The following is a 27,146-nucleotide window of genomic DNA, read 5'->3' as shown; positions in this document are numbered from 1 at the left end:
GGAATGCAAAGGTCGAGTCACTTCCGGGAGCGGCAGAGCACATCCGGCGCTGCCAGCGCTCTGGGAGTCTCAGGGCGGAAGTTACGAAAAGTAGGGGCGGAAGTGGCTTCTGCGGGGACGCGAGAGAGCCCTGTGTGGATGTGACGTCACAACGGAAGCGGAGGCGGGTTCCGCTAAGGGCAGAAGCTGAACCTTCAGAAGTGCTGTCCCGGGCTTCCGGAAGGGACTTCTGGGGAAGTGGGAGGGTGGAAGCCGACAGGTTTATGAATTATGCATCAGGTACGGGAGGCGATAGGGAGGTAGGGAGGTAGGGAGGTAGGGGTTCTTAAATGACGGTGGGTCCGTTTCCCTTCTCTCAGTGTAAAATAGACTGAGGTAGGAAGTTGCCACTGTTTTTCGTTTTGTTCTCAAGAATGTCTCAGTGCTTTGAATTGCAGGAAGGGATGAGGATGTGTCAGTTGTTTTCCGTGGTCCCTCAGTAGGGGCTTAGGCCCCCCAGAGTAACTGATGACCTCCCTGAGCACACCAGTGCTCTTGGCCTTCGGTCTCTGTGTTCTTGTTGCCCTCCACCCCCCAATCTCTATCTCCTCACCTTGCTCTACCTTTAAATACAGCACTCATCACCCCCGATAGATCGTTTGCTGTTCACCTCTTCCTGCTGGAATATCGGCTCCATGAGGGCAAGCGCTTTGAGTTGTTCACCCCTGTATCCTCAGAGCCTGGCATTTAGTAAGTGGTCAGGAAACGTTTGTTCCATAAATGAACACGATATGAACTCTTTTCAGGAAGCCTTACGGGATTGCTCGAACGCATAACGATTTCTTTCTCTGAATTTCCACAGCATTTAGTCTGTACCTTTTGTTGCTCTTTTAACTATTTCATATATTTGACTCTTCAGCAAACTTGTCAGTTCCTCAGGGAAGAAACAGTCTCGTACATGGCATCCTTCCCACTGCTTTGCTGAGTGCATAGTAGATGGTGCATAAATACATGCTTTTGAGTAAATGAATGCTGCCTTCACCGTGATCTGGCCAGGATCCCCTGAGCTGAGCTCTATTTTGGCTGAAGCAGAATTGAAGTCCCCCCTACTAACAGTAATAGCCCTTTGCTTAGAAAAGAAAATAAGTCAAAAAAAAAAAAAAGAAAAAAAAAGAAAGAAAGAAAAGAAAATAAGTCAAATAAAAATAAATTTATTTTTAATTATCTACTTTATGGATAATGAAAATTAGACTCTGAAGATTTAAATGGTCCTTTTTTTTTTTTTTTCCAAAATCACAGCAAGGAAGTACCAAGGATGCCTAAAAATAGTTAAGTTAAATGTTTAAATAGAAGATAGGTATCTTTGGTTTGTCATTATAGTTTGTATCTTTTTTTTTTTAGAAAGTGTCTACTGTCTCGATCACACTTTGGGGCTCTGTACTCAGTCTGTGTTAACTGAGGAGCAACAGTTGGCAGGATAAGATCTTAAGGGCTCAGATGTGACCAGACCTAGTTGCTGCATGGGTTAGAATTGCTAATTCCAGAAACGTCAATTTTGGAGGCTGAGATAGAGAAGTGAGAGCAAAATCATAGTAATCACTCTTAAGTCCTGGTTCTCCTCTTGTTCTTTTCCTATTTTCATTAACAGGTACTCGCTGAGCCTCCAAGTCTCCAACTGTCAGCCCTGCTTCTGCCCTTGCTATATAAGAAGCCAGATTTTAAAGTGCTTTGAACTCCTTAGAGAAGAGCTTTAGAGATAAATGTGGGGCGTAGGGGGAGGAGGGCTGTTAATTTTAGCCTGGGGTTTTCCAGCTGGCACACTGTTACCATCTTGAATCACTTCCACACCCTGAGCTCTGCCTGGGAGATCCCTCCTCCTGGGGGCTTCCCCATTTCCTGGTTTGGTCTGAGCCATAATGGTAAGCATTCCAGAAAAATGGGCTGAGTCATTTGATGCACAGCTCAGGAGGCAAAGAAAGCATAGTGATGAGAGATACTGGTCCCAGTGGTGCTTGTGATGTGTGGCTTCCAAGAACCAAAAAGGTCATATGGCCATTGTTTGTGTTCTTGGTCTGTCACTAAGCAGTGACTCTCTGCTCTACCACTTGCTACCTTCAAGGACCTCCAAAGGCCCCATAGTCTGTTTCAACTTCATGAAAGATAAAAGTTAGGATCTGTTCCCCAGGGCCTCCCAACTCATCCTGATTATTCTGACAATGTGATCTAGTTTGGGATAGTTCCTTTAGGACAGCTCAGGAGACTAGGACGTCTCCTTTCTCCTCTGTCTTTCCCTGCCATCTGACTTTCCACGGGGAAGGAGGGCATTTCGGGAGAAGGAACAGGTGAGGATTTCCCAGTGTCTTGCTGGTGTATTTTAATTTATTTAAATTTAGAGAAACAGCAGGCTAATCAGGCAATAATTAATTCCCTCTTCATTAGGGGCCTTCATGCATGCCTTTTGCATATGGATGAGCCTCGGGGTCACACTGTCCCTCTGAAGAACTACAGTTGCAGAGGGTGATAGAGCGGTGGTGTGCTCTCCAGGCACTTGAGCTCCTCCCCACCCCCCACCTGACAAGGACTAGATTCCTGGGGGGAAAGAAGGGAAAGGTTAGTGAGGCTTCTTCTCCCATCCACCTCAGATTCATACCTCACTGCCCCCGACCCATGTCCTCAGCACCTTTTCCTGCACCCTCCCATTCCATCCAGCCCTCTCCCTCTGCCAGCTGCCACTGGGCTCTCTTTAGGCCTCTCTGAGTTGACTCTGAGCCCTCCTCAGCAGTTTGTTGGCTTTACACCTCTGCTTTTGGTTGGCTCATCACTCCTTGCGCCTGCTCTGGCTTTTTCTTCTGTAGCACTGTTTTTCTCAGGGAGTCTGATACCCCAAATGTGCTGCTCTGGTCTTGAGAAATATGCTCCCTCCTCCCCTCGCCATTGTATGCTATATGGATTCACACACACTTCCTTGAGTAGACAGGAAAGTTCCCCAACACCTAAAACATACACCTACCAACACCTATACACTCCTAATTCCAGCTGCAAAATGCTTGGAGGCATTCAGAGTCTGGGATAACCCAGACTGCCCTTGGCTCATAACAGTATCCTCTCCTCCCAGGAGCTCCCCATTTCCAGGGAGCAAGTGGGGCACAGATGGGGGTGGGGGGAGAAATGGGACCTGGGTGGTTACCATGGCAATGGAACTTAGCAACAGCTGAGAGGCTGATATGTGGGCTTAAGCAGGGCTTTCACTAGAGCCAAACCTAGAATGGGGGGCTCAGAGGTGACTGATCCCAGCTGGGCAGCCTGTTCCCTCCCCCAAACATACCCCTTGATCCTGCCCTTGTACCCTAGCAGTTCCTTTCTCTTAGGGCAGAGCGGAGGGGGAGAAAGCTAGTGAGAGTTAACCACAGGGGTTCTAAAGCTGCACAGCTTTTGGAGGGCAGCTGTAGATGGGGACAAGTTCAGGAGCGAGGCTGAAAATACACCAAGAAGAGCAGCCTCCTTGTGGCCCCTCTCACCTCTTCCCCTTTACTCCATTTTTTCTCTTCCTTTCACCCTTTACCCTCCGTCTGTCTTATCAGCTCACTCCTTTTCTTGCTGGCTTCATTGCCTGTTCCTTTTCTCTGTCTCCTTTTTTTTTTTTTTTAAGATTTTATTCATTTATTCATGAGAGACACAGAGAGAGAGAGGCAGAGACACAGGCAGAGGGAGAAGCAGGCTCCATGCCGGGAGCCTGATGTGGGACTCCGGGATCACGCCTTGAGCCAAAGGCAGACGCTCAACCGCTGAGCCACCCAGGTTCTCTGTCTCCTTTCTTATGGTCTCTCTTGACCTTTACTGGCAAGTAACAAGCAAGCCACTCTTCTAGTTTCTCTTGCTCTGGCTGCTCCCTTCAGTTTCTTCTTCCATTCTGTTCCAAGTCAAAGCCCACGGGGCGCCTGGATGGCTCAGTAGTTTAGGCATATGACTCTTGACTTCAGCTCAGGTCAGAATCTCAGAGTCATGAGATCAAGCCCCATATCAGGCTCCCTACTGGGCTGGAAGCCTGCTTAAAATTCTCTTTCTCCATTTCCCTTTGCCCCTCTCCCCCCTTAAAAACAAAACAAAACAAAAACCCAGGAACCCTAATTCCAGGTTGGAGCAGCCCATGTCACACAGAGTCTTAAGGGGTTCCTTTCAAACCCCCATCCTTCTTTTCCTCCCTTCTTGGCTGCCTGTTGCCTGCTCCCTCTCCTCTCTTCAGAGTTCATAAGCAGAACTAACTCCAGTATCTTGCAAAGGCTTTATTTGAAAATTTTGAAACTTACATCCCACAAGAATTCAAGATTATCACCACAAGAAGAAAGATAATACAAAAATATATATCACAGCATAGGAGCCAGGTAAGAGAGGAAGAAGGGAGGAAGGCGGAAAAATGGTGAGAAGTAGGGACAAATATGAGGAGAAGGGAGACAGGCAAAAAGAAGGAGAGTGGAAGAACCAAGGAGGGAGGAGAGGAGGAGTGTGAGGGAGCCCAGGAAAAGGAGGGATAGATTGGGAGGCAGAGCTCCCGATGGCCTTGAACCAGTAGGCCCCAGTCCCTGGCAGCCTAGGTGGAGTTAGGGAGGCCCCCAGGGAGGCTGGGAAGTAGAGGACTGGCTCAGGGACTCTGAATTCCAGTGACCCACACACAGACAGCCAGACAGATAAGACAAAAGGGACTTAGGAGGAAGGGAAGGGCAAATGGGAGCCCCTTTCTTGTGTAGTGCAGCAGGTGACTCCCCAAAACCCATCTTCCAGACAACAGAATTTAGCAGTTGGGGGGGAGAAGCTTGGGGCCTCACTACCCCCATTCCCATGGGGGAGCCCTCAGGGTAATGAGCACGCCCTTGGAGTGGGATGGGGGAGACAACAAAACACATGATATGGAATGGGATGGGACCGTGACAGATGCGGGCAGAGAAGCGCCCAGCTCACCTCCCACCCACCTCTGGGGCAGCATGCAGAGGCCACAGAAACGAGATCAGTGGGTGTTCATGAGGGAGAGTGTGAGCACAACACACAACACCACAACATGGGCCAGGAAATGCTTGTGAGAGGTAACAGGAAAGTCACCCACTGACCACTGAGCAACTGAGCTGAGCATGGAGTGTGAGAGGAAGAGAGTGAAAAGTGTGAAACGAAGGGAGAAATGTGAGGGATTGGAAGGGTGGTGTGGGTGGAGAGAGGGTGCAGAAGACTGGCTGTACAAGAGCACAAGTGTGTGCGATGGCCTGGGAGGGTGGAGGTGAGTGTGCAAGGCTTTCATGTGAGTGTGCAAGGGTAGGGATGGGGGACCAGAAGCCACAAATATGTGAGGCCCCCACCTAGAGGAGGGTGAGCAGCTAGGATCACCTATGGGGCCAGTGAGGGTTCCAGGGTGGTGTGCAAGGGCAGGAGCCAGGAGTACCCGTGGCCCCAGCTCCCACAGCTGTCCCACCCTCAGTGGGATGGGGGCTATGCTGGCCCCTCGGCCTCCTGCTTGGCGGCACCCCAACATTGAGGGGGCATCACAGATTCACCAGGGGGATCCTGAGAGGAAGAGGGAAAGGGCACAGTCAGGAACCACTGGGTAGGCCAGAATCGAAGGGAAGTCCAAGGCAAAGAAAGGGACTCAAGGAGAAGAGGGCAGAGTTGAGTTAAACGACAACGTGAGAACAGGACAGAGATCCACAGAGAGTGGGAGAAGGAAGGGTCCCCTAGAGAGGATCTAGTCCAGTCCTAGGGAGGGCCAGGAGTTGTGAGGGGATGTAGGTCTACCTTCTCCCCGCCCACCCAGGAGGGAGCTCTCCCAACCAAGGCCATGGACCAAAGTTGCCTTACCTCCCAGCCCTCCCAGCCCTTGGCCCCTGCCCTCACCGGTTCAATTGGAAGGCTGGAGCCCCCTTGGGCTGGGGCATCCCAGGCCGGGGTCCCCCTCGGGGCTCCTCATGGTCAGGGGTGGGGGTAGGCGAGTCCCCGAAGGCCCCCAGCACAGTGACCCCAGCTGGGGACAGGTCTGTCAGCGGCTGCTGGCTCTCTTCCTGCCTCAGGGCACCTTGCTGCCCAGAGGGCCTGCGCCGCTTCTGACTTCGGTCCCAGCTGGTACACGGGAAGGAAAGAGGTTCTCTCACACATTTAAGAAACCCCCATCCTGGGCCTGCAGTGCTGGCCACCCCCATCCTCCCTCAGACAATATCCTCCCCCATCCTCCCCCAATATCCTACAGCAGAGAAACTGGCCTCTTAACAGTTCCTTATAAGAAATATCTGGAGACTGAGTGTTCATAAAGCTACTTTCTCTACCTCCAGGCGGCCAGGGGTGTAAACAATCCTCCAGACCTGGTCCAGATCCACAGAATCAGTACCTCCTCCCCACCAACACAGTCTCCCAGAATTGCCCCGTCCCCCATGCATTCCCAGGAGAGCCATTTCTCTCCTTAGCAGGTGCCTGGAAGGTTTGGTTTAGTTCTAGTTCAAAATCAGCTAATGACCTGGACACCTGAGTCTAATGATTCTCAGTAAAGTGTGAAGGACTGAGTGACCCCTTATTAAATGCATGCAAAGAAAGCTCCAGACTTTCTCCCTCCTCTCCAGGCAGCTCCAAAAAGGGGCTCTGCAGAATGGGTCCGTTTTCTCTGTCTTGGAGGAAATGGGGACAAGGGATGCCCGCGTAGGCATCCCTTTGCAAGCCCCCCAGTGCACATAATTCCCCTGCCTCTCCCATTATCCATGTGTTTCCTTGGGAAAAGGAATTTGCCCTAATTTCTGTCTCCCACATCAAATCCTTACCACCTTTTCCCAAGGTCTTCCTTGCCTAAATCCACCACTTTCTCTCCCACCTCCAGCAAATATGTGGCCCTTGCTCCTGCCCTTCTTCCAACCAAACACTACCAAACATTAGATCCCCATCCGCCAGCACCCTCCTCCCCGCAGCTTACCAGAACTTGAAGATGATGCCAGTGGCCACAAGAACAATAATGATGGAGATGGTAATTGTGACATAGAGCTGGGGATCCACACCTGATTGGGGTGGGGAGAAAATTTTAGGAGGCCTGAGGTGGTAGGAGCTGGGGGGTGGGGGGGATTAAGCTTCAAGTTCAATAAACTTGGAGCTGGGGGGTGGGGGGGGAATTAAGCTTCAAGTTCAATAAACTTGCAGAGTTGCTATTCAAATCTACATTGCCCAACTCTTTCTGCTTTCTTGAACCCCACCCTCCCCCCTTTATTCTTAGCATCAGCTTTCACTGAAGTTTTTAGTTCTCCTCTATGTTCCCAAATCTTCTGTATACATGCGGTGAGGAGGAGGCTCCAAGGTCAGAGAGAACCCCTCTATCTGCATAGAAACTAGGGGTAGGGGATCCCTGGGTGGCGGAGCGGTTTGACGCCTGCCTTTGGCCCAGGGCGCGATCCTGGAGACCCGGGATCGAATCCCACATCGGGCTCCCGGTGCATGGAGCCTGCTTCTCCCTCTGCCTGTGTCTCTGTGCCTCTCTCTCTCTGTGACTATCATAAATAAATAAAAATTAAAAAAAAAAAAAAAGAAAAGAAACTAGGGGTAGGAATGTCCATCCCTGTACTAGCCCCACCCCCAAACTAGTGGTCCTATCTTGGCATTCCTTGAGCTGAGATGTCACCCTGAAGATCCCTTTCATTCACAGTGTTCTTCTGCATGGAATACTCCCACTCCATTTTCAAGGTCCAGCTCCAATGTCAGTTCTTGGAAGGTGTCCTGATCCCCAGGCACCAGTAATCTCTCCCTTGCCTCTTTTGCTAAAAACATGCTGTGTGTGCCTCTATTAGAGCATTTATTATATTGACTCTTCCCTGAGCGTTTACACATCTGTCTTCTCCAGCCCTGAGTTCCTCCAGGGCTCAGAGGGCATTTCATCTCCGCCCCCCTGTGCCAGCACAGTGCCTGACACATTTGTAGGAGGAACTAGCAGACAAGATCTCTGTCGTGGCCCTTCAGCCAGCCTCCCTACACCTCGTACCCTCCATCAGCCTCTCCTGCTCCCACTCACCTTCCCCATGGCTCCCGAAAAGGAAAGGCCTCAGGGTGGCAGGTGCTTCTCCAAGGATGAGCCCATCTCCATCACCCCGCATGGAATCTGAGTTGGGGTGTGGGGTTGCCAGCCCATGGGGGGCTGCAAAACCATAGTCCAGGGGCAGAAATCCAGGATTGGCAGAGTTGGGGTCCCCCCCATCCTCTCGAGACACTGTAGGGCCCCATACAATAGCCCAGGGATACTGAGAGGAGGGTGGCCCCTCCTCAAAGCCAGATGGGGTGGCAGGGGGTGCAGTGCCCGGCAGGACTTGCCGACGCGATCTTGGGACCCGAGGGGATCGGCTCGGTGGGGGTGCCCGCTCCCACACGCACACATGGCGTGGGGCAGAGGGGCCTCCCCGGGCACAGGGGGGCCGGGCTGGGGCTGGTGGGGTTCGAGGGGAGGAGGAGGAACCTTGAGCAGGTGGTGGGAGGGGCAGCAAGAGCAGTGGCCAAAGAGGGAGGAGGTAGGACAGCAGCAGTGCAGGCCTGCAAGAAGGGAGAGAAAGGTGGTGAGACACAAGCCTGTCTCAGGCTAATATGTGGGGAGCACAGGCTCATACCAGAGATCCCGCTGCCTCCCTCCAGCGTTCTCTGGAAAAGCAGGTGGGCCTTGGAAAGACTGGCCTCATTTCCTCATTTCCTTCCCTTGGGTCTGGTCCTCAGGAGGGAAGGCCCAGGGCAGACATAGGAGGGAAGGGGCCCCAGACCCCAGGAGCAGTGGCCTCCAGGTTCCATCTGCTGAGCCAGACTTACCACATTTTGGACTGCATGTCCAAGCTCTTCCTCAGCTGTGACCCAGATTTTCAGCCTTTACTGGGGGAGAGAGGGGGTCGTCACATCCCAACTCTGCCCTGAGTGCTTTCCCATTTCATTCAGCCACCAGTCCTACCCGGATCTGTCTCCCAGGCTGCCAGCTGCCACTTTTCATCCTTGGGTGGGTGGGGGGCTCCCAAAGTGTTTCTTATCTAGCCCCCAGCCCCTAACTACAACTGCCCAGAGATCCCTGCAACTTCCCCACCTCGGAGTGTACTCTTATTTCTCTGGCTTCCTTCCTTCTCACTTCCTCTGCCCACAGCTCCAAGCTCTTGTTGGAGCTTAATTTAGAGCCAAGAACCTTGTGATTCCTTGAGCACCTACCGCTAGGGAGGGAGCCTGAGGGTGGGGGAGGGAAGAGGAAGTCAATCAGAGTGTCTGTGAATGTGTGCGTGGCATGCACACAAGGGGAGGACCCCAGTCTGTCCAGCCTGCTTGGAGTCCCCAGCATTTCTCTTATGATGAGCCCTAGGGAATCTACCTCTTCAGCAGTAGGGGAGTAGGGGATGGAGGGATGGAAAGCAAGAGACAGAGAGAGACAGAGGTGGGTGGGAGAGAAACTACAAAGTATAATTTTTGCTCAATGTTAAATCATCCAATGCATAGGTGCTCTCTGAAGGGAAGTGGAGCTGGGGAGAGGTCACCCCCTCAAATGTAGCTCTCCTGGGTAGAGTCCTGGGAAAATCTGGATGTTCGGTTTTTGAAAGAGAAAGGAAATGTTCTCAGAGCTGAGGGGGTTAGACCCAGGGGGGCCAGGCTCCTCAGAGTGGAGGAGGATAGGACACCCTGGATCCTCAAGATTCTGGTCTAAATCTGCACATTAAGTGCTCCCAGAGAAGATCAGGAGAATATGATGGGAAAATCTGGGGAAGGGCAAGGCTAAGAGGGCAGTGGGGAGAGGGGCGAGGGGTTAGAGGCTGAGAGAGGAAGGGCTGGTTAGGAGTGAAGAGAGAAGGAAGGTGAAGAAGTGAGTACAGAGCATGGGGTGAGGGAGAGGAGTCTGCCTGAAAGAGTGGACTGGGAAGGGGGTGGGTACAGAAGCCTGGAAGCCTGGAGGATGCTGCAGGGAGAATAAGAGTACAGGTGAGAGAGGGAAGCATCGAAGGCCAAGGGGTCGAGGGCCAAGGGGTCACAGGATCAGGGGAAGATGGGGGAAGGGCAGGAGGACAAGAAAGGAAAGGTCTAGACAGGATGACAAGTGGAGAGAGTGGAGGGGGAAGACAGAAAAGGAGTGAAGACCAGAGACCGGGAACAAGGGAATGGAAGAGGAGAGAACATCATGCTGAGGATAAAATGAGAAGAGGAAGGGACTGGGGATGACAGCTGAGCAGCAAAGATGGAGGAGTTGGAAAGTGCTTCTTCAGATGTAAAGGGATATGGAGCTCTGGAACGAGATAGGGGTGGGAGCCTGGTGGGCTAAGGGGGCGAGGGCCGGGAAGCTTAGGAAGCTGGAGGGAGGGAAGGAGGGAGGGAGGGAAGGAGGAGGTTAGAGCGAACCAGTGAAGCGGAGAAGGGCTCACGGGGACATCGGTGGCCAGCTGACTCCAGGACTCACTTGCCTCTCAGCGTTGTGCATCACCCCCCCCCCCAACCACCACCCAACGTCAACTCCAGTCCCGGGGCCCCGCACCCCCTTTAGCCACCCCCTCCAGGAAGCCCGCAGTCCCCAGCCTGGCGCGCCACCCCCACCCTCTCCTCGCTTCTCACCGACCTGTTGTGCGCAGGAGACGAGCTGGGGGTGGGGCGGGGCCTCGGGGTGGGGGAACCAGGCCCCATCCCCAGCGCGGCCCCGGGCCCACCCCTCCCACAGGCCCGGCTCCCCCGACAGGCTGGAGAGCGGCGGTGGGGAGGGGGCGGGGGGAGAAACGAGGACCAGGAGGTCAGCGAAGGGACTGCGAGGGAGGCAGCGTCGAGAGCAGAAAGGGAACCCGACACAGAAGGATGCCGGAGCCGACGGCTGAGCCGAAGGCGGGATGGAGGCAGCCGCGGGGACGCGGACCGCTGCGCCAGGAGGGCAGGATGGAGTCGGGACCCGCGGAGGGCTGGAGAGCACCGCGGGGAAGGCGCGCCGAGGGGCAGGCGGCTCGAGCCCGGGCGGGGGGCCGAGGGCGCGGAGTCGGGAAGGGCAGGGCCGGGCTCCCGCGGGCGGGGGCGGGGGGGTCCGGCTCTCGCTCACCTGCATGCCTGGCGCGGCGGCACCACAGCTGCGGGCGCTCGGGGCTGCACGGGGCTGGGGGGTCGCGGGGGCTTGTGGGGCACGGGGCATGGTCGGGGGGCTTGGCCGGCAGCCGGGGCGCTGGAGAGGTTGGGGGGGGCGCCCGGGGCGCGGGGCGGCGGCGGCGGCGGCGGCGGCGGGAGATGCTCGGCTCGGCTCGGCTCGGCTCGGCTCGGGCTGCGCTCGGCTCGGCTGGGCTCGGCGCGGCAGCTCAGAGCGCAAGGTCTCCGCCTCTCCCGCTCCCGCGGTGGGCCACGCACGGTTTAACCCTCCTACTGCCGCGCCGCAGGAGTTGCACTCGGCTGGGTCGCAGGTGGACGGGTGGAGAGGGGAGCAGAGGGTGACCGACAGTCTCATTCCCCGCGTCCTAATAGCAGCTTCTCCACCCCTTTGCCCCAACTCCATGGATACCCAAGGTCACTCCAGTCAGTTACCGAGATTCTGAGTCACCTAAGGCTCTGCATCCCCAACTCCGTTTCGCCCCTGGTGGACATTGCGGAGCGCCGGGGATCTAGGTGGGGCTGGGGCTGCGGCTGGGGGTGAATACCTCGAACCATCCTTGTATTATCCCAAAGGCTTGATATCCCCGTTCCATTCATTCCATGGCCCTGATACAGTGCATTCTCCCAGAAGCAACTCAAATGATCTTTAAAATAAGGAGATTAAGTTGCATTACTCAGCTTTTCTAGCCCAGGAATATCCAAATTCCTTATTGTCTTACAAGGCCCTTTGTGACCTGTCCACGAGATTACTTTCTGATATTCACTCCTAACACTCTTCATGCCCCTGCTTCGTTGGACCTGATCTATGTTCCTAGAACTAGAGGACCTTAATCTGCCACTGGGCCTTGGCACTCACTGTTTCCTCTGCCTGGAATGCCTCCCTCCTTTGCACAATGACTCACTTTTTTTTTTCATTAAAATTTCCCTGAGATCCAATGTCAGCTCCTCTGAGAGGCCTTCCCTAACCTCTATCAAAAGTAGTTCCCCAAACCCCACTCTCTATCCTACACCAACCCTCTCTACCATGTTTTATTTTGATTGCACTTCCAGGACACCACACTCTCCTAGTTTCCCTCCAATCTCACTGGCTTTCCCTCTCAGTCTTCTGCTCGACCTCTAAATGTTAGTGCTTGCTAGGGCTCAGTCCTTGGCTCTCCTCTCTTTCCACATTCTCTCTCCAGTGATGTCATCCAGTCCCAGGGCTTAAATACTATGTAAATGTCAGCGAGTCCTAAATTTATATCCAAAGCTCCAGACTCATTTATCCAACAGCCTGCTTGACATCTCCACTTGGATGTCTAATAGCCATGTGAAGTTAATGTGGCTAAAATAAATGGCTTGAATTCTTCCCCCGCCAATCTATTTCTCTCCTTGTGTCCCATCCTGGGATATGACAACTACTTGTTCAGGCTGAAAACCTAGGAAACATCTCTTTCCTCCTTTCCCTTTTCTCACTGGTTCTTGCCCTGTATCAACTTTGCCAGCAAGGTCTGTGAGCTCTGCATGCAAAATGTATCTTGAATCCATCCACTTCTCTCCACTTTTGTTACTTCCATCCTGGTTCAAGCCATCATCTGTCATCTGAAATAGCGCAATAGATTCTCAGGTGGTCGCTTGCTTCTGCTCTTGCTCTTTGCAAACTAGTCTTCACAATATCTAGTAATATTTTTTTTCTAGTAATATTTTTATAATCTAAATCATATCATGCTCTTCCCTGTGTAAAATATTTGAGTGGCTTTTCATTGTGCTTGGAATAAATCTGAACTCATTGTTAGGAAAGGCCCTTCAACTTGTACTCCTCCCCCATGTTCAAACAATGCTCCTGCCAGGTCAGATCTCTTGATGTTCTAGAATATCTGAAATGATTCCCTTAGCACCCTGGTACTTTTGACTACCTCTTCCTGAAATTCTTTGCCTACCCCTCACTCTCCTCTTCACCTGGTGGGCTCTCTCTTGTCATTCGGTCACCCACTCTGTTTCTTCAATGTTTCATTGTCTTTCCAACTCATCACTCTCTGAAATGATCTTATATTTGTTTACTGTTTATTGCCTCCCTTGCTCCATCCCCTGCTCCCCCATCCCTGCCATCATAACCTAGAGAACAAAGAGTATATTTGTCTTGTTCACCTTGTATCCTCAGAGCCTGGCACATAGTATATGTTCAATATTTATTGCTTGGTAAACTTCATCTGGGTCCCCTGCACATTCTCTTCTCTGCTCTCCACCTGCCTTTCCTCTCTATCTGCCTGCGTTCCCTAATCTCTGCCCTGTGCTGAATGCTTTAGGTTGAGTCTCTGCTCACACCCACATCCCTCCAAACACTTGCCCTTCATCCTTTGCATTATTACTGTGATTAGCCTGGCACTCCTGCCTCCCGGAAGGAAGCCTGCTGTTCTGACCAGCATCTGCAGTGGTTGCCCTTCTGCTTGTCTGTCCCTGACAGCCCTTCATTCACATGTCAGTAATAGTAGTGAGTGAGCCACCCTCCTGGTGTTTCCCAGTGGCCAGGGAAAGACAGTATATGTTGAATCCAAAGGAGGCTATGTGAGGCAGAGTGTGCAAATCATGCCATATCCTGGGCCCTAGTAGGCCCCATATCCTAAGGATATGCTGTAAGAGGACTCATTATGTGATGGGTGTGGGTCAAATTTTCCAAGTAAATATTCACTACCTATGTGAGTGCCTTTTACGCGGAGGACTTTGGATCATTATCAATTATTTCTAGTATTCCTGATTCATTAATTCCTTTGACAACTCTTTTTGGAATGCCTCCTACATCCCAGGCACTGTACTGCTGGCTGGGGATACAGCAGAGAGCAAGACCAAAGTCTTTACTGTCCTCGTGGAACTTAGAATTTAGTAAACGAGACAGTGAAATGCAGAGTGATAAATGTATCTTCAGATGATTTGAGAACCTTCCCACACTCCACCATCTAGAAATTCTCTCCCTGTGTCTGGCTCCACTGGTATCTTTATCATTATCTTTGTGCTCATTGGGGTTTCCCAGCATTTGTCAGAGTAAATTTCTGTCTGTTTCCTGTCCTCAAATTCCAACATCCTTCCAAACCCTTCTCACTCTCAGTTGATGATTTCACTTGCTGCTTCTCTGAGGGAACAGCAGCAGACAGAAGAGAGCTCTCTCAATTCCCCACTACCACCACATCCCAGTCCACCTCTCCTTCTTTTTTTTTTTTCTTAAGATTTTATTTATTTATTCTTGACAGACACAGAGAGAGAGAGAGAGAGAGAGAGGCCACAGGCAGAGGGAGAAGCAGGCTCCATGCAGGGAGCCTGAGGTGGGACTCGATCCTGGGACTCCAGGATCACACCCCGGGGCTGAAGGCGGCACTAAACTGCTGGGCCACCAGGGCTGCCCTCCACCTCTCCTTCTGTGGAGGATCCCTGGTCTTCTCAGCCACGCCAAAGTCATCACTCTGGTGGCTGTCCTCCCTCTTCTGCAGCATCACTCTCCTCTCTACTTGATTATCCCAGCAGCATGTGAGCACACTGTAATTCCTTACAGCCTAAAAACAAGCCTTCCTTAGCTCCACCTTCCACTCCAGTTATCTGCCCTTCTCTCCTTCCCTTTACAGCAAAGCATCTCAGAAAATGATTTCTACTCACCATCTCTTCCACTTCTCATCCTATTCCTTCTCTTTCCCTTTTATTAAATTAAATTAAACTATTTTATTTTTGCAATTCATTAATGGGTTTTTTTTTTTAGGGGTGGGAGGGGCAGAGGGAGAGGGAGAGAGAGAATCTTAAGCAAGTTCCATGCCCAGTGCAGAGCCTGACGTGGAGCTTGATCTCAAGACCCTGAGATCATGCCCTGAGCCAAAATCAAGAGTCAGATGCTTAACTGACTGAGTCACCCTGGTGCCCCTGCAATTCATTGCTTTGAATTGATAGTACATTCACATGTGCAAGAAAAGTTTCTAATATAAAAAAGTATATAGTGAAAGTTCCCATTCTTTCCCCTGTCCATCATCTTTCCCATTCCCATCTCTACCCTTAGTGTGACTAATTTCTATGCCTTCTTCCAGTTTATGCATGCACAAGCAAATAGTAATATAAATTCTTTTCCCCCGTGTATTTTCAATAAAAGTTGGCATACTGTGTATACTGTTCTACATCTTTCCTTTTTGACTTAACAATGTACCTTTGCTATTTTACAGTATCAGTGAATAGGGGTCTTCATCCTTTTTCATGCAGCCTCATCATATTCTGACATATAAATGTCCTCCTAACCTCCCAGCCAACTTCATTCAGGCTTTTGCCCCAGCCACTCTGCTGAAATTCCTCTTGTCAAGGCTACCTGTGACTTTTATGTTTCCAAATCCAAAGTTCAGTTGTCAGCTTCATTTTACTTGGTGATCAGCAGCCTTTGTTACCGTTGATTATGTCCCCTTCCAGAAACTTTCTTACCTGGCTTTTTTTTTTTTTTTTTTTTTTTTTTAAGATTTACCTACTTGTTTGAGAGAGAGAGAACATGAACCAGGGGAGGAGCAGAGGGAGAGTGATAAGCAGACTCCTCGCTGAGCCCCGAGTCCAATGCAGAGCTCTATCCCAACACCCTGAGATCATGACCTGAGCCAAAATGGAGACTCAGGACGCTTAACCAACTGAGTCACCTAGTAGTCCCCTTACCTGATTTTTTTTTTTTTTTTTCAAATCCCTTACCTGATTTTTAAGATACTACACTGTCCTGGTTTTTGTTGGACCACACTGATTCCTCCTTCTCGGCCTCCTTTCCTAGCTCATCTCTTGGACAGCTACACCTTGGCTCTCTTTTCTATCTATGATCATACTCCAGGGGATATTCTATATCTGAGCTTTTAAATATCATTTTTAAATAGGTAGATGGATATCATTTTTTTCTGATGACTCCTAAATTTTTATCTCCAATCCAGACTCTTCCCTCTTTCCAGACTTTTCAACTGCAAATCTGCCACTCCTTTAGCACTTCCTCTCTTTTAAATGGCACCTTTATTCTTCCAGTTGATCAGGACAAAAACCTTGGGGTCATCCTTTCTCTTTTTAAATGTCTATATAGCTGACTAGTATTTTTTTTAAGATTTTATTTATTTATTCATGAGAGACAGAGGGAGAGAGAGAGGTAAAGACATAGGCAGAGGGAGAAGCAGGCTCCATGCAGGAGCCCAATGTGGGACTCAATCCCCGGTCTCTAGGATCATATCCCTGAGCCAAAGGCAAGCTCTAAACTGCTGGGCCACCCAGGGATCCCCAGCTGGCTAGTATTTTATGTAACTTTTTAATCTTTAAGTATATAGATATACAAATATAATACATACTTATGTGGTGCCTGGGCAGCTCAGTTGGATAAGTATCTGTGTTCATCTCAGGTCATGATTCCAGGGTCCCGGGATCAAGTCCATCATGGGGCTCCCTGCTTAGCTGGGAATCTATTTCTTCCTCTCCCTCTGCTCCTCCCCTGGATCATGCTCTCTCTCTCTCTCTCTCTTTCTCTCAAATAAAAATTTTATTTTATTTTATTTTTTATTTTTTATTTATTTATGATAGGCACACAGTGAGAGAGAGAGAGGCAGAGACACAGGCAGAGGGAGAAGCAGGCTCCATGCCGGGAGCCCGATGTGGGACTCGATTCCGGGTCTCCAGGATCGCGCCCTGGGCCAAAGGCAGGCGCTAAACCGCTGCGCCACCCAGAGATCCCTCAAATAAAAATTTTAAAATATTTATATTATATATATATATATTTTTTAAAGATTTTATTTATTTATTTGACCCAGAAAGAGAGAGAGTAAGAGAGAGCACAAGTAGGCAGAGCAAGCAGCAGGCAGAGGGAGAGGAAGAAACAGACTCCTTGCTGAGCAGGGAGCCCCATGAGGGGCTTGATTATGACCTGTGATTATGACCTGAGCTGAAGGCAGATGCTTAACTGACTGAGCCACTCAGGTGCCCCTGTATTACATATAAATATAACTTTACATATATATAAAATTTGACACACAAGATATTATATGTATGATAATTATAAAGTAGGAAAATAAAATGAATATCTGTAAACCCACTGCCCACCCCAAGGACTAGAAAGTTGCCACTAACTTGTATCTATGGGATTCCCCTATCCTCCCATCCCCTTGTAATCACTACCTCTCCGGATTTTTTGTTATTCCATTGTTTTTTAAATATTCTTTTCTTACAAATGCATATAACCTTAAATATGCTTTTAGTCTTGCTTATTTTTAGGTTTGATTAAAAATGGTATTATATGTTGTCTTCTGGTACATGTTTGTTTTTCATTCAATATGGTGTTTCCAAGATTTATCCATATTGTTGCAGGTAGCTGGAGTTCATACACTTTCGCTGGAATATAATGAGCCATTGTGTGAATATGTCAAATAAATCATTGTCTATTCTCCTGTTGATAGATTTATGAATTCTTTCTTTCTTTCTTTTTCTTTCTTTCTTTCTTTCTTTTTTTCTTTCTTTTCTTTCTTTCTTTCTTTCTCTTCTTTTCTTTTTTCTCTTTTTTAATAAAGATTTTATTTATTTATTTAACAGAGGGAGAGAAAGAGAGAGCCAGAGAGCACAAGAAGGGGGAACAGCAGAGGGAGAGGGAGAATCAGGCTCCTCAATGAACAGGGAGCCCAATGTAGGACTCCATCGCAGGACCCAGAGATCATGACTGGAGCTGAAGGCAGACACTCAGCTGACTGAGCTACCCAGGTGCCCCACTTTTTTCCTTTTATATAAACATTGTTGCTATGAGCATTACTGTATTTGTTTCTTGCATATGTGCAAGAGTTTCTCTGGAATGTATATCTAGCAGTGAGGCTGCTAAGATGTAAGGCATAAGAATAATAATCTTTGAGAGAGAATGCCAAATTGTTTTTCTAATCTTTTTTTTTTTTAATTTTTATTTATTTATGATAGTCACAGAGAGAGAGAGAGAGAGAGAGAGAGAGGCAGAGACACAGGCAGAGGGAGAAGCAGGCTCCATGCACCGGGAGCCCGATGTGGGATTCGATCCTGGGTCTCCAGGATCGTGCCCTGGGCCAAAGGCAGGCGCTAAACCGCTGCGCCACCCAGGGATCCCCAAATTGTTTTTCAATTTACACTCCTACCATTAATTTTTGAGTTCCCATTGATTTACATTCTAACACTTGTATTTTTAGATTTCTTAATTTTTGCCAATGTAGTAGGTGTATAATAGTATCTCTTTGTGGTTTTATTTATTTATTTAGTAAAGATTTTATTTATTCATTCATGAGAGACACAGAGAGAAGGCAGAGACACCGGCAGAGGGAGAAGCAGGCTCCCCACATGGAACACGATGTAGGACTCCATCCTAGAACTCCTGGGTCATGCCCCTAGCCAAAGGCAGACGCTCAACTGCAGAGCCACCCAGACGTCCCTCATTGTGGTTTTATTTGGCATTTGTATAATTACTAAGGCAATTGAGCATCTTTTCATATGCTTATTAGCCTTTTGAATTTCCTCTTCTGGGAAACGCCCAATCATTTGGGTTGTTTGTATTTTTCTTATTGATTTGTGGGAGTTCTTTTTTTCTTTTTTTAAAGATTTTGTTTATTTATTCATGAGAGACACAGAGATAGGCAGAGACACAAGCAGAGGGAGAAGCAGGCTCCATGCAGGGAGCCCGACGTGGGACTTGATCCCGGGTCTCCAGGATCACACCCTGGGCTGAAGGCAGTGCTAAACCGCTGAGCCACCCAGGCTGCGCAGTAGGAGTTCTTTATATATTCTGGATACTAATCTTTGTCAGCTTTATATGTTGCAAATATTTTCTCTTTTGTGACATATTTGTGACCTGTCCTTTACTTTTTTCATGATTGATTATCAGAAGTTCTTTATTTTAATATAGGCATAGTTATGAACACTTCATTTATGATCATGGTTTTTGTATCTTGTATAAAAACATCACTCTCTACCCTCCTGGTCAGAAAAACATTTTCTTACATATTTTTCAAAAGATTTCAAACTTTTGCTCATTATATTTAAGTCCGAAGGCTACCTAGAATTGACTTTTTGTGTGTAATGTTTTTTGATAGTCTATTTTACAATGTTTAATATGGAAAATTAATTATCTCAACCTCATTTATTAAATATTCCCTCCTCTCTGCTTGATCTGCTTGGCTGACTCAATTATGTGTTGAAGTTCTATACATGGATCTGATTCTAGACACTTTCTTTTCCACTAGACGACTTTTTAAAAACTGCACCAATAACACATTGTCCTATAGCTTTTTAAAAATTTTTATTTATTTGACAGAGAGAGAGAGAGCGCGCAAAAGCAGGTGTAGGAGCAGGCAGAAGGAGAGAAGCAGGCAGGAGAGGAAGCAGGCGGAAGGAGAGGAAGGAGAAGAAGCAGGCTCTCCCTGAGCAGGGAGCCCAACATGGGGCTCCATCCCAGGACCTTGGGATTGTGACCTGAGCCAAAGGCAGATGCTTAACTGACACCCAGACACCCCTGTCCTATACCTTTAAAATAAAACTAGATATCTCCAGAGCAAACACCACTTTGTCAATATACTTTTTCGGGAATATTTTGCCACTTCTTGGCCATTGCTGTATTTGAGAATCAACTTGTCAAGTTTCATAGGATTTTGAATTTTGGAATTGCATTGAATCCAAAGTCCAATTGGAGTCAAATTGACATCCTTTTGATATTGAAATTTCCACACTGGGTGTTATACTGTATGTTGGCAAATTGAATTTAGATTAAAAAATGTAGGGATCTCTGGGTGGCGCAGCGGTTTAGTACCTGCCTTTGGCTCAGGGCGCGATCCTGGAGACCCAGGATGGAATCCCATGTCGGGCTCCCGGTGCATGGAGCCTGCTTCTCCCTCTGCCTATGTCTCTGCCTCTCTCTCTCTCTCTGTGTGTGACTATCATAAAAAAAAAAAAAAAAATAGATTTAAAAAATGTAAAGAAAAACAAAAGAAATAATATTGACATCTCCTACCATGGACTTGGATATCTCTTCATTTATTTAGGTCTTTAATGCATTTTGATGATGTAGTACTATTTTCTTCCTGCAGATTACGTATATCTTCTGTTATCTATTCCTAGGCACTTTATTGCTTTTCTGTTTATGGTAAATGGTATCCTTTTTGCCCCCCCCCCCCAAATGGTATACTTAAGGTGACATTTCAAATTGGTTTTTGCTGGTACATAGAAATACAATCGATTTTCAATATCGGTTTTAGAGCCAACCACTTTGATAAGCCCTCTCTTCTGCATAGTTTTTCTATAGACCTCTTGAATTTTCTAAAAAAGACAATCATATCATCTGCAAATGATGGCAGTTTGTTTTTTTCCTTTCCTTTTCTTAAAGATTTTATTTATTTATTCATGAGCCACACAGTGAGAGGGGAGGGGTGCAGAGACACAAGCAGAGGGAGAAGCAGGCTCTGTGCAGGGAGCCTGATGTGGGACTCAAACCCAGGACTGCAGGATCAGGCCCTGGGCTGAAGGTGGTGCTAAACCGCTGAGCCACCTGGGCTGCCCCATTTTTTTCCTTTCCAATAAATACTATGCCTATAATTTCCTTTTCTTGTGGTGGCCAGGACCTTTAGTACAATGTTGAATACAAGCAGTGATAGCTGGCATCTTTCTTTTGTTCCCAGTTTTAAAAGAAATACTCCCAATGTTTTCCTGGTAAGAATAGTATTTGCTGGGCAGCCCTGGTGTAGGACTGTACATCCTAGAACTCCTGGGTCATGCCCCTAGCCAGGAGCCTGCTTCTCCCTCTGCCTCTCTCTCTCTCTGACTATCATAAATAAATAAAAATTAAAAAAAATAAAATAAAATAGTATTTTCTGTGTTGGTTGTTTGTTTTTTTTTTCTAATGACTTTTATCAAGTTAAGAAAAGTCCCTTTTATTCCTAGTTTGCTAAGAGATTGTCAAGTATGGATGTTGAATTAAATAATCTTTTAAGCTTATTTTTGTGGTACCTCAGTGGCTCAGTCAGTTGAACATCTGCCTTCAGCTCAGGTCCTCAGGTTGTGGTCCCAGGGTCCTGGGATTGAGCCCTGCATCAGGTTCCTTGTGCAGCGAGGAGCCTGCTTCTTCTCCCTCTCGCTCTGCTTGCTGCTCCCTGCTTGCGCGCTCTCTCTCTCTTTCTCTTCCTATCAGATAATCGATAAAATCTTTTTTTTTCTTTTTTTTTTTTTAAAGCTCATTTTTGGGCAGCCCAGGTGGCTCAGCGGTTTAGCGCTGCCTTCAGCTCAGGGCCTGATCCTGTAGTTCCGGAATCCAGTCCCACGTCAGGCTCCCTGCATGGAGCCTCCTTCTCTCTCTACCTGTGTCTCTGCCTCTCTCTCTCTCTCAATCTCTCTTTCTGTGTCTCTCATGAATAAAATCTTAAAAAAATAAAATAAAATAAAAAAGCTCATTTTTATAGTGAAATACAATACACATAAAGACAAATGCAACAAAACATAAATGTAAAATGTATTGAATACTTATAAAGGGAATACTTACAGAGAGAATACTCATGTGACTACCAACCAGGCTAACTAAAAGACCCTTAACAGTATTTTTTTTTAATGTATTATGCTTTTATTTTTTTTAAAGATTTTATTTATTTATTCATGAGAGACGGGGGTGGGGGGGAGAGAGAGAGAGAGAGAAAAGGCACAGACACAGGCAGAGAGAGAAGCAGGCTCCGTGCAGGGAGCCCAACATGGGACTCGATCCGGGGTCTCCAGGATCAGGCCCTGGACCCAAGGAGGCGCTAAACCGCTGAGCCACCCGGGCTGCCCTCCCCTTAACAGTATTTGAAAAGGACTCGTGTATCCCTGCTCGCTCATACATCATTCCCTCCTCACTGTACATAAGCAATGTTCTGATTTTTTTTTAAATTTTTATTTATTTATGATAGTCACACAGAGAGAGAGAGAGGCAGAGACAGAGGCAGAGGGAGAAGCAGGCTCCATGCACCAGGAGCCCGACGTGGGATTCGATCCCGGGTCTCCAGGATCGCGCCCTGGGACAAAGGCAGGCGCTAAACCGCTGCGCCACCCAAGGATCCCTGTTCTGATTTTTATGATAATCACTTCTTTGCTTTTCTTAATAGTTTTCACATGTAAAAAAATAGTTTTCACATGTGTTTGTGCATTCCTTAACAATATAATTTCTTTGGTCTGCTCTTGAAGATATATGCATAACAATGCTGTATGTATTTGCTATGTGTGTAGAAGTGGGATTAATGCATCATAGGGCATCTTCCGCATTATTAGATAATACTAACCCCTTTTCCAAAGTGGTATAACCACTTGTACTCTAACTGTATATGAGAGTTACTTTTACTCCGTATTCTTGTCAACACTTGCTATTTTCAGACTTTATTTTTTATTTTTTTAAAGATTTTATTTATTTATTTGTCAGAGAGAGAGAGAGAGAATGAGCAGGGAGAGGGGCAGGCAAAGGGAAAGGGAGAAGCAGGCTCCTGGAAAAGCAGGGAGCCAATGCAAGGCTCAATCCCAGAATCCCAGGATCATAACCTAAACGGAAGGCAGACACTTAATCAACTGAGCCACTCAGGCACTCCTATTTTCAGACTTTAATTTTAGCTATTCTGGTGCATACAGTGATATCTCATTATGGTATTAATTTGCATTGGTTTGATTACTAATGAAGTTGAGCACCTTTTCATATGTTTGTTGATCTTACTAATTTCCTCTTGTGCTAGTTTAAATCTTTTAATGCTTATAATGTTTATTGTTACGAGGTTCTTTTTTTTCCTACTAATTTGCAGGTGGACACAACCTTTGTTGGTTATATATGTTATAAACACCTCCTTCTATTCTGTGGCCTGTCTTGAGGAACAGATGTTCTTGATTTTAATGCAGTCAAATTGATCAATCTTTTTATTTTTGATTTTTTCTTCATCTTTTTCTTTTTAGTTCGTATATTTGAGTCTTAAGAAATATTTCCTTACCCTAAAATCACAAATATATTCTATATTATCTTCCACAAGTTTTTTTTTTTTAAGATTTTATTTATTTATTCATGAAAGACAGAGAGAGAGAGAGAGAGAGGCAGAGACTTAGGCAGAGGGAGAAGCAGTCTCCATGGAGGAAGCCGTATGTGGGACTCGATCCTGGGACTCCAGGATCACACCCTGAGCTGAAGGCAGGCATTTAACTGCTGAGCCACCACCCAGGTGTCCCTTCCACAAGGTTTTTAATATGCCTTTTACATTTAGCTTATAGTACAGTGGAGAATTATTTTTGTGTATGGCTTAAAGTAAAGTTTGTTTGTTTGTTTTTTAAGATTTTGATTTTATTTTTTTATTCATGAGAGACACAGCGAGAGAGGCAGAGACATAGGCAGAGGGAGAAGCAGGCTTCCCGCAGGGAGCCAGATGTGGGATTCAATCCCAGGACTCCACGATCACGCCCCGGAGTTGAAGGCAGATGTTCAACTAGTGAGCCACCCATGCGTCCCTGGTTTTATTTTTTTATATAGATACCCAATTGTCACAGCAACATTGAAAAGTGTCCTTTTTCTCCTGCTCAAAAGTGCAAACTCTATCATGAATCAAATGTCTATACATGTGTGAATCTGTTTTCGCTTCTATCGTGTCCCAGTGGTCAATTTATGCATCTTGTGTCAATACTACACTGTCTTAATTATTATGGTTTTGTAATTATGTCCTGGTATTTGGTAAGGCAAATCTTTCCACTCTGTTCATCTTCAAGAGGCTGTTCTTGGACATTTGTTTGTTCATGTAAATTTTACAATCAGTTTGTCAGTTCCATATATTCACAAAAAGCCTATTGGGATTTTGATTAGTGTTGCACTGAATTTGTAAATCACTTTATGGAGAATGGACACCCTCATGATACTGAAATTTCTAATCCACGAACATGGTAATATCTCTTCATTTATATTAGTCTTCTTCAGTGTCCCACAATAAATTATAATTTCCTGCATACAAATCTTACACATATTTTGTTACACTTATACTTTGGTGTTTGGTATTTTTCATACTATTACAAGTGGTAATTTAAAAAAATATTTATCATTTAACCGTTGTTCATATATGGATGGATATATATATATATATATATATATATATATACTTGATTTTGTATATTTTTGGTCAAGCAAACTTGTTAAGCTTTTATGCTAATAATTTATTTGTGGATTCTCTTGAATTTTCTACATATGCTATCACATTTTTATATTTTCTGTGAATGATAACAGCTTTGTTTATTTTTTTATCTAACTCTTTTACCCTTTTTTTCTTGTCTTACTGCTGTGGATCCCCATTACAAGACTGAATAGGATTAGTGATACCAAGCATTCCTTTATCAGATTAACAAGTTCCCTTCTAGTTTTCTAAAATATTTTTATTTTTTTTAAGATTTTATTTATTTATTCATGAGAGACACAGAGAGAGAGAGACGGGGGCAGAGACACAGGTAGAGGGAGAAGCAGGCTCCATACAGGAAGCCCGATGTGGGACTCGATCCCGGGTCTCCAGGATCACACCCTGGGCTGCAGGCGGCGCTAAACCGCTGTGCCACCGGGGCTGCCCTCTAAAATATTTTTAAACCACAAATGGATACTGATTTCATCACATACTTTTTCTGAATTTATTGAGAAGATCATGTGATTTATACCTTTAATCTACCAATATGATGGATAAAATGAATGTATTTTCTAACATTAAGCTACCTTAAATTTCTTTCATAAATTCAAGTTAGTCTTGGTGTATTATTTTTTTGCACATTGCTGGATTCAATTTCCTAGTGTTTTACCGAAGATTTTTGCATCTCTGTTAAAAAGTGAGATTGTCCTATAATTTTCCTTCCTATTATTGCCCTTTTCTGGTTTGGTTATGAAAGCAATGCTGGCCCTATATGATGAGTTGAGGATAGTCCTTTCTTTTCCTATTTTCTGCAAAAGTTTATATAAAATTAAAATGAGGGCAGCCCCGGTGGCGCAGCGGTTTAGCGCCGCCTGCAGCCCGGGGTGTGATCCTGGAGACTCGGGATCGAGTCCCACATCGGGCTTCCTGCAGGGAGCCTCCCTCTGCCTGTGTCTCTGCCTCTCTCTTTGCTCTCTCTGAATGAATAAATAAATAAATCTTAAAAAAAAATTAAAATGATCTGCACTTTGGCAATTTGATGCAATTTACTTGTATAATGTTCTCAGCTCCTTTTTCTTTCATATCTCACATCTAATTCATTTGCAAATTCTGTTTATTCTAGTTTTATTTTATTTTATTTTTTAAAAGACTTTTTTTTATTTTTAAAAGAAATTTTTATTTTTAAAAGACTTAAAAGAATATTTTTAAAAGACTTTTTTTTTAAAGACTTTATTTATTTATTCATGAGACACACAGAGAGAGAGAGAGAGAGAGAGAGAGGCAGAGACACAGGCAGAGGGAGAAGCAGGCTCCATGCAGGGAACCTGATGTGGGACTCGATCCCGGGTCTCCAGGATCACACCCTGGGCCAAAGGCAGGCGCTAACCCACTGAGCCACCCAGGAATCCCCTGTTTATTCTAGTTTTAAATTAAATTCCAAATCCAATTACTTCTCACCTCCACTGCTACCACCCTCATCTAAGCCACCACCATCTCTCACTTGGATAATTACCTTGACCTCCTAATTGGACTCATTGCTTTAGTCCATGCAGCCATCATATTAAAAAATTTTTTAACTAATCTCTACACCCAATATAGGACTTGAGCTCACAACCCTGGGATCAAGAGTCACATGCTTTACTGACTGAGCCAGCTAGGTGCCCCGCAGTCCTACTATTTTAAAAATATGGGTCAGATCCTATTACTTGTCTACTCAAATCTTCCATTGGCTGCCCATCTCACTCACAGTAAGTACCAAAGTCTTACAATGGTTCATGAGGCCTGATAGGATTTGGCCACCTTGTTCTCTCTCTCTGACCTCATCCCTACATCTGTCCCCTTGCTCAATCTGCTCTAGCCACACCATCCCCCTTGATGTTCCTCAAACACATCAAGTATGCTCTCGTCTCAGAGCCTTTGCATTTGTAGTTTTCTCTGCCTGGAACACTGCCCCCACAGAAATCCATATGACTTGCTCCTTTTTCTTTTTTCTTTTTAAAGATTTTACTTATTTATTTGAGAGAGAGAGAGAGAGAGAGCGCGCGCACACAAGCGGTGGGGAAGGGCTAAAGGAGAGGGAGAGGCAGACTCCTTGCTGAGCAGAGAGGCTGAGCAGGTAGCCAGGACCTGGGGCTCAATCCCAGGACCTGAGCTGAAGGCAGATGCTTAACCAACTGAGCCATCCAGGGGCCCCTACTCCTTTTTCTTTTTTTAACATTTCTGCTCCATTGTTCTCTTATCAGAGAGGTCTTTACTTACTACAATATATAAAATAGCAAATGTCTCCTGCAGTCTCACTCCTCTTCTCCTTGCTTTGTTTTTCTCCATAATATTTATTACCTCCTGACCATTAATGTGTGTGTGTATGTATGTATTTCCTGAGTCTCACCACAAGAATGCAAATACCAAGAAGGCAGGTATTTTATCTATGTGCCTAGTAGTTAGAATGATGCCTGGCAATAAGAGGTGCTCAATATATTATACCTTTTGAATCAACGGTAAATGTTTTATTATGTGTCTGACTCCTTGATGTCAGTCTCTCTAGCTTTATTTCCATGCATTTTGTTTTCTATCCTTAGCATTTAGAACAGAGCACCTAGGGACACTTGGGTGGCTCAGTGGTTGAGCGTCTGCTTTTGGCTCAGGACATGATCCTGGAGTCCCAGGATCGAGTCCCGTATCAGGCTCCATACATGGAACCTGCTTCTCCCTCTGCCTGTGTCTCTGCCTCTCTCTCTCTCTCATGAATAAATAAATAAAATCTTAAAACAAAAACAAAAACAGACCATCTGGCACATGGCTTTGTATATAATTGTCACTTTGTAGCAAGTGAATGAATGAATGTCATATCCTAGGCTTTACTTAAGTTTTGAATGAGCTCCCATCCTCCTGTTGGAGAGCTTATTTTTCTGCACTTTCCCTCTTCTTTCCTCATCTCTATTCCTTTCTTTTCTTTTTCACATTTCCTTTTTTTAAAAGATTTAT

At 46.5% G+C, this 27,146-nt stretch overlaps 1 protein-coding gene and 2 long non-coding RNA genes across 4 annotated transcripts; 2 read left to right on the top strand and 1 right to left on the bottom strand.

Moving 5' to 3' along the window:
- Window positions 1-22: 22 nt before the first annotated feature.
- LOC144297352 (uncharacterized) lies at window positions 23-4,512 on the top strand. Its single transcript, XR_013364384.1, has 2 exons — window positions 23-279; window positions 1,628-4,512. It is a non-coding gene; the product is annotated as an uncharacterized LOC144297352 (long non-coding RNA).
- PIANP (PILR alpha associated neural protein) lies at window positions 4,248-11,164 on the bottom strand. Of its 2 annotated transcripts, none has more exons than XM_077871314.1 (6): window positions 11,015-11,164; window positions 8,779-8,838; window positions 8,000-8,511; window positions 6,917-6,998; window positions 5,857-6,078; window positions 4,248-5,529 (listed from the first exon to the last, which is right to left on the bottom strand). In XM_077871314.1, exons 2-6 carry the CDS (start codon window positions 8,793-8,795, stop codon window positions 5,508-5,510), a joined length of 855 nt encoding a protein of 284 aa, XP_077727440.1. In that variant the 5' UTR covers window positions 8,796-8,838; window positions 11,015-11,164; the 3' UTR covers window positions 4,248-5,507. The 2 variants fall into 2 exon arrangements, with proteins under 2 accessions (XP_077727440.1, XP_077727441.1); XM_077871315.1 differs by lacking the exon at window positions 11,015-11,164 and adding an exon at window positions 9,044-9,113.
- A 6,319-nt stretch (window positions 11,165-17,483) lies between these two features.
- LOC144297336 (uncharacterized) lies at window positions 17,484-24,011 on the top strand. Its single transcript, XR_013364372.1, has 2 exons — window positions 17,484-17,763; window positions 21,945-24,011. It is a non-coding gene; the product is annotated as an uncharacterized LOC144297336 (long non-coding RNA).
- Window positions 24,012-27,146: the final 3,135 nt, after the last annotated feature.

Source organism: Canis aureus, chromosome 25 (genome assembly GCF_053574225.1).
Source record: "Canis aureus isolate CA01 chromosome 25, VMU_Caureus_v.1.0, whole genome shotgun sequence".
In the NCBI taxonomy this organism is placed as follows: Eukaryota; Metazoa; Chordata; class Mammalia; order Carnivora; family Canidae; genus Canis; species Canis aureus.
The sequence above is the reverse complement of the archived record's forward strand: the minus strand, read 5'-3'. Positions and strand labels throughout refer to the sequence as shown.